The sequence below is a fragment of the Puma concolor genome, chromosome A1, assembly GCF_028749965.1.
Source record: "Puma concolor isolate L17-30 chromosome A1, mPumCon1.1.hap2, whole genome shotgun sequence".
NCBI classification, from domain to species: domain Eukaryota; kingdom Metazoa; phylum Chordata; class Mammalia; order Carnivora; family Felidae; genus Puma; species Puma concolor.
Window position 1 is genome coordinate 72,418,405 of NC_141667.1, and position 12,043 is coordinate 72,430,447.

General features: G+C 40.3%; 1 protein-coding gene across 2 annotated transcripts in view; it reads left to right on the plus strand.

The window, feature by feature from the left end:
* The first annotated feature begins 1,051 nt into the window (after window positions 1-1,051).
* The window catches only part of EFNA5 (ephrin A5), a 275,997-nt gene continuing 265,005 nt past the window's right edge, over window positions 1,052-12,043 (plus strand). For both annotated transcript variants that reach the window (XM_086686542.1, XM_086686603.1), the window contains exon 1: window positions 1,052-1,184. In XM_086686542.1, coding sequence (XP_086542668.1) covers window positions 1,060-1,184 — 125 coding nt within the window. In that variant the 5' untranslated portion in view covers window positions 1,052-1,059. The remainder of the gene's footprint in view (window positions 1,185-12,043) is intronic.

Genomic DNA, 12,043 nt, shown 5'->3' on the forward strand with positions numbered 1-12,043 from the left:
CTTGGGCTTCCCAGCTCCGTCTGGCCGGCTGGTTCGTAACCTCTGCTCTTCATTCACTCTGGTGCACCCACACCCGGCCAAAAAAAAAAGCACGCGCGAGAAATCCCCGAGGCTCCGCCAGTGCCCGGGGTGTCGTCTCCCGCCGCCGCAGTCCGACTCCGCCGGGGGACCTGCCGGAAGACACGAAGAGCTAAACTTTTCTTCGAGGTTTGCAAGGCAAGACCGCTCCTCGCCAGCTTAGCTGCCGCTTACCCAGTTCCAGGACGCCGGCGGGGCTGGGTTTGTGGCTTCGAATCCCCACCCTACTCGGCGCACCGCCCCGAACGCGCAGCACCTACGACTCCTCCGAGATTTCCAGGGGTCTCCCGATTAAGGCACACAGAAGGAGGGGGAAGGGGTTTCTCACACAACAAGGCCACAGGCGCGAAGCCCTCCATCCACACGGAGCCTTCCTCCTGCAGTTTCTCACCGGCCGCCAAAGTAACTTGGAGCGAAGCGGGGCGCAGTGCGAGGGCCCTGGGCGGCGGCGGAGCCGTGCGCAGCCCGCGGCGCGGACACTGAGCCGGGCCCGGCGGGCCAGTGTATGTCTCCCCGCGGCCGCGGCGCGCAACTCCCGGTGACTGTGCAGCGTGCGCCGCCGCCTGCCCCAACCCGCGGTGCCGCCGCCCGGCCCGGCGCGCACCTCCTTCTCCCGGGGTGACCGGCCTGCCGCCGCCGCTGAGACACAGCTTGGCACCCCTTCCCCCGCCCTCGCCGCCGCCACCACACACACGCATGCTTCTCTCCATCTTGTGATTCCTTTTTTCCTCCTGAACCCTCCAGTGGGGGTGCGAGTTTGTCTTTACCCCTTCCCCACCCTCCCCCCCACCTCCACCGTCTTCTCGTTCTCCTTCCCCTCCCCAGCTTGGTGTGCGCCTCTTTCTTTTCTCGCCACTCTTCATTCTTATTTATTCATATTTATTTGGCTCCTGCTCTCTTTCTCCCCTTCCCTCCCTCCCTCCGGATCCCTGCTCTTTCCCCGGAGTGGCTTGTCGGGGGCTCCGCCGCTGGCCAGGCGTGATGTTGCACGTGGAGATGTTGACGCTGGTGTTTCTGGTGCTCTGGATGTGTGTGTTCAGCCAGGACCCAGGCTCCAAGGCCGTCGCCGACCGCTACGCCGTCTACTGGAACAGCAGCAACCCCAGGTAAGGTAATAGGGGGAGCGCAGAGCCGGGGATACTCGGGCCTCGGCGCCCTGCGGAAGAGCGGCGGTGGCGGCGGGGACCCGCGCGCACCAGCTGCAGGCGGCGCGCACTCTCGGAGCCTGCGTCGCCCGGGCGCTGATGGCTTTCGAGGAGCCCACAGGAAGCGCACCCGTCGCGCCTCTCTTTGTTAAGCTGCCTCAGAGACGCCGGGAGTCCCTGGGAGTCCCCGGGGCTGCCCAGACCCGCTGCCTCTGCAGAGCGCGGGGAGACTCGGAAAAGGCGGGAGCTGGGGAGTCCAGACTTCTCCGCTTCCTCACCGGGGCAAGCCGGCCAGCATCTCGATCCGGGCGTAGCGCCTGGGCACTGGGAGCCTCGGGTATGAGCCACCAAGAGTTCCCGCGTGGATCGTGGGTGCACAGGGGACTGCAGGCAGAACCTTCCAAACATCCCTAAAGTTGTTGTTGTTTTTTTTTTTTTTAATTTTTCTTCCCTTTCTCAGTTTGTTCAGAGAGCGCACGGGCTGGGGGATGAGAGGGGGGTTGGGGAGCGGAAGCTTTAGGCTTTTATTTTCCTCTTTAACTGCAAGGCAATTATCTGGCCCCTGGGCCACTGTTGGCCCGGCGCGCCTGGCAGTGGAGAGGATTCTCCCACCTCCTCACCCCCCATGGGCTCAAGGTGCCAGAAAGTTTGATCTAATGCCGGGTTACGTCATTTGTGCGGAGCCAGCTGCTGGAGTTGGCGGAGACGGGAGGTGGGAGCTCTTAGTCCACGGCCTGGCGGTGTGCAGCCGGAGGAACACGCGCAATTACCTGGAACCGTTTTGTGGGCATCCCCGAAGCCTGCCGGGTACGCGGGAGGCTAGAGGTGGGCGCCCGGGCGCGCCCTAGCGCGCCTGCTGGACCCTGGCCACCAGCAGACGTCCCTTGCTCGGGGATTCTAGAAGTGGGGAGGGGTGAGGGCTGTCCTGAGTGCCGGGCGAACCTCTCCGGATCCAGAGCAGCTCCGAGCCCTACTTTCTTCCCGGCCTGTGGGCAGCAGTCGGCCTCGCTGGGCCCATAATGCTCTGCCTCTCTGGGACGGAGGCCAGCTTCCAGGTGCGGGCTGGTTTCGGTGCCTGCCTAAGAGGGAAATAGCATCGGTTACACCTAAAATCCCAGGTTTTCCCTTGGGCTGGAGTGGAAGTTGGGAGGAGAGAGGCGGGAGGTCGAGGGGATAGTTTTTGGTTGCTGAGCGCCCAGCGCGCATGGGGAGAGGGGGCTGGCTGGCGCCTCCGGTTCTTCCTACCTCCCGGCGGCCTTGTCCGTCGGCCTCCCGCCTTCCCCCCTTGTGCAGACATGGGAGGGATTCCTCGCTTGAAGTAATGTCAGCTCAGATGAAGATGGGCAGATTTCCCCATAAGCGGTCTACCGGTGGCCGAGAGTCCCCCACCTCCTGCTACTTCAGGAAAGATAGTTACACCCAGGTAGCCCAAATCCTAAATTAAACCGCCTGGCAGAAGTGGAGGCATCCCTGAAAGTTTGGTTAAAAAAAAAAAAGCCTCATGGAGGTGGGTGGTGGGATGGGAAGCTATTTCTTCTTTGACATGCCACTTACCACTATTAGGAAAAGAAAGAGAAGCCATCCTGCCAGAGGAGATGCCTTTTATTAAAGCTGACAAGACAAATAGAGCAAGCTTTCCAGTTGTGATGGTGTTAAAAGCAAGTCTCATTATGTTGGTTGGTTTTATTCCCCCCTGGGCTTTATTAAACAGCATATATGAAATAGAGGAATTTATATTTCTAAACTTCAGCGCCTTATTAAATAAAACAGCAATGAAATTGGTGAGTTGAATGTGGGGCATTTTGTGCTTAGTTGTCTTCTTTCCCACTCCAAACTTCACAGTGTGATCTTTTCCCCATAGTGTTAATTTATTTGGATACTTGGGTGTTCCAGTCATCCTAGGCTAAAACAGAAGGAATCAGAAGCACCCCCACGTACCCCTCCTTCTTAACCTGTCAAGCTAGTCTGAGTTAGTTTGAGGACATTTTATCTTAGGTTATCTCTGTTTTATGCTTTTGATACTGTTGTTTGGTTTGAGATTAGCACATTGATTTTTGTCACAGGTCATGTTTTTTAATAGATTTGCCCTGCCTGTAGAAAACTCTGCTCAGGATGCCATGGTGGCTTTGAACCTGCCCAGACAAAGTTAATCTGTAGAATTTTAAAACACCAAGGGTATTCTCAAGTCAGTATTCTAATTTGAGGCTTGTGGAAATTCCTTTTTATTTGATCATTGTCATTTTCATAATGTTAAAAAGAAAGAATGATGTACCCCCTGCCCAAGAGATTCATGTCTAACTTTAGTATTCTTAGGGGTTTGTGGGTACATTTATCTTCATATGTTGTCACAGTAAAACTTATTTAAAAAAATAACATAATTGTAAAAGTAGGGACTGATAGGCAGACTTACCTCGGAAATGTTGAAGAAGATGTTGTGTTGTGTTTTCTTTTTTTTTTTTTGATGTATTAAGATAATTCAGCTTGGATGTAATTTAAAAAGAGCCAGTGCAAAATAACTAACTTAAAATAAACACAGTTTATCTCATAAGATAGTGAAGAAACATTTTAGAAAATTTGCAGGGGTTTACTAAATTTTATAAATTCATTTTACATTTTACATTTATTTTCATTTATTTTCAATAATAATGTTATCGTTTTGGAAAGTAACCATGCCGTGCCTTCTGATTTAATACAAATCCTATTTTTTTAGGATTGGCTAAACTAATAAGATCAGAAGATTTAATCCTTTGGAAAAAAGCTGAAAACTTTAATTGTAACTTGCATACATTTAAAAAATATTTTTTTCTTAGATAAGAAAAGTTCGGTAGACACTTAAGCTGATAATAAGGGATACTTTGGTAAAATGAAGTAAATATATTTTAGCTTATACTAATGGACTTAAATTTGAAATTATGTTTAAATGCAATTAGAAATTAAGTATTACATCTTGATCACAGGGTTTAAATATCTTATATTGTAACTTGTGTAATCCTAGGAGTTTATTGTTTTGAGCTTATTGAGTTTATTGAGTTTGTTTTCGTAATTGACTCCATTGCTACCACAAGCATCCATAGATCTAGATTAACAGAGGAAAAAAAATATTAAAAGTGCTTGATCAGATAGTCTTACTGTTAGAATCTATCATCCTAGGTATTCGCTTCTGGAAAGGGGATATTCAATTTTCAAATGCTGATAACTTTTTAGTTGCTAGTATTTATTAGGTGGCGGGCCAAAAACTGATTTTATGTTTTGAATTGGCACAAATCTCTGAAATAGCCACTGAGAACTATCAATCTGATTAGAAATATATGATAACATTTGCCTAAATGCATCTTCCATATTTTAAAAATCTAGAAAGTTGTCTACATTTCACCTAAATAGAGTAATAGAGTGATCCTGTTAATGTTATGCTGAATTCTGAATCAGCATGGTACTAAGTAACTTTGAGTAATGAAATTCCAAATCATGGAGAATATAACTATTTGTCTTTAATTTCTTTAAGAATGTAAAAAGCTTTTAAGTAACTTTTAAAGAGACTTTCAGTAATAAAACTTTATTTACATTCTCCTATAGCAGCTACGCTTATAAAGATAGAGATGACTCCATATAAGAACATGCCTCTTAATCTGAAGAGTCCTATAAACAGTTTGGTGCTTCCAATGAGAATATTCTTTTAAATATTGTGTGTATATTGAAAAGTTATTGGTTTCTTTTGACCAGTTGCCAAAATGATGATAGGATAATTAAACATGTCTCCTACTGGTTGGCGTTTATGGATGGAATAGTGAAATAATACCAGCATACTTTTAAGAATACTGATTCTCCTCACTTAGTGCTTTGCTTCTGTTAGATTCTGAGTATCACCAATTTAAAGTGTTATACTTTGATGGGGAAAAATATCTCTATAATTCACCTGGGATACACTAAATTTTAACCTAATCGTATGTTTTCTTTGGACTTTTAAAATTCTTGTAGGGACCTGTAAATTAAACATTTCATGTTAGAGTAGCAGGTAATTGACACCATTTAGTTTTGTTAACATGTAATCTTGGAGTTGTGAAAGTGATGTGAATTCTCTGTCAGTACTCCAACACCTTTCTGGCTTACAGATCATATGTATGCAGCGAAGTAGAGAGAGCTAGTAACATTTTATTTCCTAATCATAATCCCTCGGCTATTTCTTTGCCTTTCAAAATAAAACTGGTTTTATTTTTCAAAATCTGAGCCATCAACGTTTTATTAGATGTCGACCAGTGTCCCAGCACTGTGCCTTTTCCACCGACACATAAATGAAATCAGTTTGATTTAAATCTAAGATTTTGTTTTGAGGAAAGATGGAAAGTTGATCCTGGTTTTGAATGAATTTTATCACCAAACTTGTAAAGGATTAACTTTATTTTCAAAATTTTAAATGTTTAAATACTATTTTATATGTTAGAAACATAAAAGTTCTTCAAGTAAAATATTATTTAGAATCTTTTAACTTTATTAACTCTGAGCTTCAATGTGGTGTATCACTTTATTAGATATAATTGGGTAATTTTATTATTTTTATATTTATATCAGAATTTATGTGGACATCTGTATAAAAATGAAGCAGTATGACAGAGATTTATATCACATGTTTTTACTCTGACCCATTTGTAGGAGACCTGAAGTGAATCCTTTCCCTCTCCCCCCCTTTTTTTTTTACTTTACAAATTATTATAAGACAAATATGCTTTTTGTTTTTGTCCACTTTTCCAAAAGAGTTTGAAAGCAAAATTAACTATTGAGACAATTGTTCTATCCATTTTATGCATTATGTTACATATTCAAAACATGCTTTCAGAAATAGTCAACTGTCTTTTGTTTTTTAGGTGACTGGAACATCAGTGCTATTTGAGGCACGCTTGGCTGTACAGTATAGTTTGGCATTTCCAGCATGATACCAAGGTCAATAAACTCCCTGTGATTAAAAGAACCAGAGAGAGCCTTCAGTTGTTCATTACTCCCTGTTAGTTGATTTTAGTGGTATTAACTAAACCATTGGCTCACCGAAGGAATATCTTGTTGCCACGTGTGTTCTGGCTGATAATCATTAGCTGTGGAGGCTTCCACCTTTGAAGGCGGAGGATCAGGTTTGGAAGGAGCCCTTAGTTGTTTGGGGCAAATTAACCTTGTGAATTTCTTGCCATTTAATCTTGCAAGATGCCTTCTGAACAGGCATTACATTGCATTCTGTCCACTGGCCTGATTTCCTGTTGGATAGGGACAGATAACGATGAGCGCCTTCTTTTCTCCCCTGTTGCTATGAACCAAGCAAGCTACCAGCTTCATGCTGGGCCAAGAAAATGAATGAATACAATTAGTCCTTCAGGAGTCCTGGCCTTCACAAGCTGGGGAGAAGTATATGCTAAAAGAATGTAACTCTGAGAAAGAGAATACATTAAAATATAAAATGAACAAAACATAAGAAATGTTAAGAACAGAATTATATATGTGGGTAGCATTTATCTATTGTTTAGTGTTTTTTTCCCAATATAAATGATTTGCTTTTTAAAAAGATGCCATTCAAGACTTTTCATTTTTGCATTTGTTCTGAATAACTTTCAGTAGCAAAAAGGATTTTAAAGTCTATATTTATTTTTAGTAATGAACCAGTCTGTGTTGACAGACTCCACATTATCAATATTCTTTTCAGAAACAGTATACAAACTATTAAAATAGCAGCTTTGATCAGAAATATTCTTGTTGAAAAGGAAGACTGTATGTCCCTAAGTACAGTGAGGAAGGCTCCTACCACTTACCCAGGATATTCAGACAGGATAAGTCTTCCGAACTGAGAAAAAATTGCCTTTTGATCATTTGAAGGATAACACCTTCATGTTCAGGTATAAAAACCTCTAAGAGTAGTATAAGAAATGAGGTGTTAATATTCAGTTTTAGTAATTTGTCTTGTGATGGTGGTCTTAGACAGCTAAACATCCATACATTACTGTCTCTTTTAAAGACCTGATTTATATTATTAGATTTATATTTTCATTTGCGTCTCAACCTATATCCTGAGCTGTTTGGTAGAAAAGTTTCTTGTGATTAATTTGAACTTCCAGTGTTTCTGAATGGGATATTACTCACAACTAGATCTATTTCCTCTTAAATTTGTCTGCATTTATGTCTTCAAACTTTAGTCAGTCATAAACAAGGCAGCGCAAAGACAAGAGAACCACTTAGTTCAAAATATCGAAGTAATAATGTGGGGTTTTTTGGTACTATAATTATTATGCATAGTTTGATGGTGAATGAAAAAAAAGTTCCCTGTATCTTAGTATCCTTGATAATCTATACTCCTTGTTGTCCTTTGAAGGATTTATTGGAAACTACTGAAATCTGTGCACTATTTTGCGATCTGAAATGTGTGTGGATATAAACTCTTGGTTTTGAGGCTTCTGAGTATAGTTTTCCAACAGCCAAAGATTTCAATAAAAACATTATTTTAAGGTAGTGGAAACTCCTACTTAAGTTAGCTAGTTGCTGACAGAGTATACCACAGTGATGGTTACCTCAGCTTTCATTGAGGTAGAATTCTATCATTTTCAATAAGGAAAAATAAACCTTTGTCATCTTTAGAAACATCCTTCATACAATTGACAGTTGACAGGTGGAAGAAAATGTTACTGTCAGGTCTTATTTTCCACTCAAGTGAGAAATAAAAATAGTTTTGAGTGATTTTTAAGAAAATCTATTTAAAAATTATTTCAAAATGTAAGAGGATGCTTTTAATATTTATAATGTATGTCATAGAATTAATCTGCCATTTGCTTCAGGGAAGGTCAGCAAAGTATGATTCAAGGAGAGACTCCTAACAACTAAATTCCTAGGGTATTTACTTTGAAAAGTACCATACAGTTATTGTGTTTATAGCAGGATATCACCAGACATTTTGGGATGGCATTCTTTAAGAGATGTAAAAATACATCACTATTATTCCTATCATTACTTATTAGGTGACCTGATTTCCATGACTGATGATCATGATTCTGCTATGAAGTATAAGTGGGAATTTTGGTCATGTGATACCTCTGTGTTTATGCTTTGGACAATTATGTAATTGGCACACAAAAATTAAACCTTTTTTAAAAATTGCTATTAATAATTTTAAATAACTGCACAGTGTAATCTATAGGTGTCCATGTGGAAATGCGTGAATACATGTTTGGAGAGTAGAAAAAAATATAACTAAGTTTTTGTTCCCTGATTTAGAAAGGCTAGGTTTTTGGCTTTCGGTTAAATCAGCGGGGTTTTTTTTTTTTTTTCTTCTTAGAAGCAGCCATCTTGTTTTAAGACCGATTTTATTTCTTTCATGAAAATGGTCTGGAAATGAATATGGACGATAGCAAAGGACTAAACCACTTGATAATAATTTTGGTAGGGCTCTACATTTAAAGCTCTGTCAAGTTTTTTGTGAGCTCTTTAAAATGTTATCTTCTTATGTTTAGTTGAAAAAAAAGGATGGTTTAATTTAGTAATAATACATTTTAAACCCAGATATATTTTAACGTTAAATGTTGGGCTGTACCATGTTTACATATGTATTTTTCTCTTGAAGCTTATAGTTTATTGTTAATTTCAAAGAAATATATTAATAGCCACTATGGTCACCCTCCCCAACCTGATTTCCTTTTTTTTTTTTTTTTTTTTTTAATTATTCCAAGTAGTCCTTTTTATGTCAGCCAACATTTTTTTCCCCCAAATGTTCAGCGGTACCAAGAATCTTTCTCTAGTAAGAGGTACTGATAAAAATGTAGGTATCTTTAAAAATGAAACATTTGGGGTGCTTTCAGAAACATTATATGAAATCAGAGCCTTTTTGTCCCTGAAATACAGGTGTTCACTCTCTCATTTCTAAACCATTCTTATGGGTTCTCATAGAAAATTGTATTGGAAGTAAACTCATATTTGTTATTAAAATGTGAGAATGTATCAACTGAGTCTGCTGTATTTTCCACCACGTTTTGTATTTTTGGATGCACTTGGAAGAACATGTGGCCTAGTAAAGTTTACCAAAAATTTATACTAAACTTCTTGCTACTGCATCTGTTTGATGATGTCTGGGAACATTATTCCCATGAAGTGCAGTAAAAACAGAACTTCCTTAAGATTAATTTCAAAGTAACCTGACTCAGTCAGTCTGATTAAACTGGGCACAGATTGAAAACTACTTATGTCACAGATTGCCTCAGTTCATTAGAAGTAGGATTTTTGGTGATTGCAGATGCAATATAAAGGCAATAAATAAAATGCATGTTTTAAGAACGGGTATACATCTCATGGACTTCTTATTGAAGTCCAGGTATAAGTTGACAGTTTTTGTACTGAAAAACTTTCCTCTGATATCCATCATCCATTTTTTGTTGTTGTTTTTTGGCTGATGGAGAAGACTAGAATAACTGAGTGTCGAAAGTGACCTTTTTGTTTTAAATGGACTAACAAATATTTTTGTTTTTTCTTGTTGCTTCTAAGCTGTCAGAGTGTTCATTCTGAGTCTTATTAGTGACTTATTTATTTATGTAGAGAGTACAGTTAACATTTAGCTCTTGCTTCTTATTGTGAAAATACATATAAGGAGCGTATTTTGTCATGTTAAAATGCAATTTTGTGGTTTGAATAAAATCAAGTCCAGGCTTCTTTTGGTTGGATAATTATAATGCGAGTTGTGATCTAGATTTTGACGGTGGTAGACATGACACTTGATGTTTCATGTTCCATAGAGACCAGTGGGATATATGACTTTGTCGTATTTACTGAACTGTAAGAATGTATAGGGGGCTTAACCTCTTGGTTAAGTTTTTATAGTATCTAATTTTATGGAAATAAATGGGGATGGAAAGAAAAGGAAAACTAATTCTAAATATGGGGAAATGTTCCTTTTTGTTTAACAATTAGGTTAAACAAAGTGAGAGCAAATGAGCCTGGTTCCCCTTCTATTGTTTCAGGGCAAGAAAATACAGACAGATGCCGGAATGTGGAAGCTGTGACCTCTGACCCACACAGCATGGCCACTGCCATGGCACACAAGTGTCCTGAGCCACCGTGGTAGCAGGATGCTGTTTTGAAGTGACTGACACTTTGAGATGGAGAACCTGAGACTGATTCTGTAGCTATTTGCAGGTCTCTGAAGTATCAGTCTTTTTAGCTTCAGTTTTAAGTTCCTTCCCTTACCTTTTTTGAAAAATGTTTCTTTGTTTAGCTCAGACAGAGCTTTTGTGACTTCCGGATGGGTTCTGTATTCCTGTAGCCACTGTCAGCCTTTGCCTCCCAATAAATTTATTCGTCCGGCTGGGATAACGGAGGAGGCTCAGATGTATGGCTCCGTAGCACCAAAGTGTTGGTCTACTTAATTTAACTAATATATGTATTTTAAAGACAGATGAAAGGGTGGTTTTATTAAAGGCCTTTTCTTTTAGTTTCTGTTCTGTAATCTTGCCAGTAACCCTTGGGTTCAGACAGACCATTAATGTTTTAGATACTGTGGCATTCAGTGTTTCTTCATATATTTGTTTACTCTTACTGCCTCAATAAACTTTTATGCCTATTTCAGTAGTTTTCTGGCGGGGGCTCCATTTATTAAAATTTAGTGACCCAGCACTAAGAGGGGTACAGTTCAAATAGTGGTGCTTCTGACAGGGTTTTGTGTCAAACTGGAGAAAATAATAGGGAAATGAAAGCTGCCAAAATGTGTCTCCCAATTACTAATTAATCAGGCGAGAAAGGACCTCAGTGACAGATCTGGTGTCCGCCATGACAGCAACTGGGGGGATGCTTTATCTTAAATACTGTATAGAACAAATTAAAGTAAGCCTCAAGGAATGGAGCACCCAGATACTTGATTTCACAAGTGCTAATATAATTCTGTTAAAAGCAAAGCAAAAAGCAAAATTTGAAACTGAATCCTATACTCTTTACTGATAGTATCAAAACAAAGCTATTCTGAAGAGTATTTCCTTTATTAATAAGCAATGCTTTTATTCTTATTAATATTTTAGTATAGATATGGTAGCATTCTTGGCTTTAGTATTGGTATATCATTTTATATTTACTGTTGATAGAGACTCAGGGAACAATTTAAAAATTTTCCATCATATGCCTGTCATCACTATTTTGCACGTTAATGCAACTGAAGAACAAATATATGTTGTTGTTTTTTTTCCTCCCCTGCAAATATATGTTTTTGCTGTCTCAGAGGTTCCCTTCTCTTTTGGCAATGTGCCCACTATGGTTGCTGGACCCATAATTAAATGCCTGTTATTAGTGTATTTTTTCCATAGCATTTACAACATAAAAAGGAAAGGGTCTTGTATGGAACTATAGCTGTCAGGGGAACAATGAAAACTAATTACACACTCTGCTATCACCATTGTCAACTATACTCTTGGGAAAACAAAAACATGACAGAGTGTGTGTGTTGGGAGGGGTGCCTATACATATAGGATATTCCATATGAGTATAATATGTATGGGGTCAGTCACATATCTGGTGACTTAACTTGAAACTCTGGCTTCTCTGAAGCCAAAAAAAAAAAAAAAAAGGCATAAAGGACAATCTAATTCGGCTAATTGAAGAGAAACGAAGCATTCTTTATTGGGAAGGGAGTCCTTCCTTTAGTATCCTGACTTTATTATATGGACTGAGAGAACCAGCAATAATTTTGACTCTGAATATCTCATTATTTTGAGTTTTATTTTGGAATGGTCTTGCTAGTGATACATCTATGCTATTAACATATCTGATTATTTCTTACAGTTACCTCTTTTACAAATGGTACAGATAGCTCTAGATTT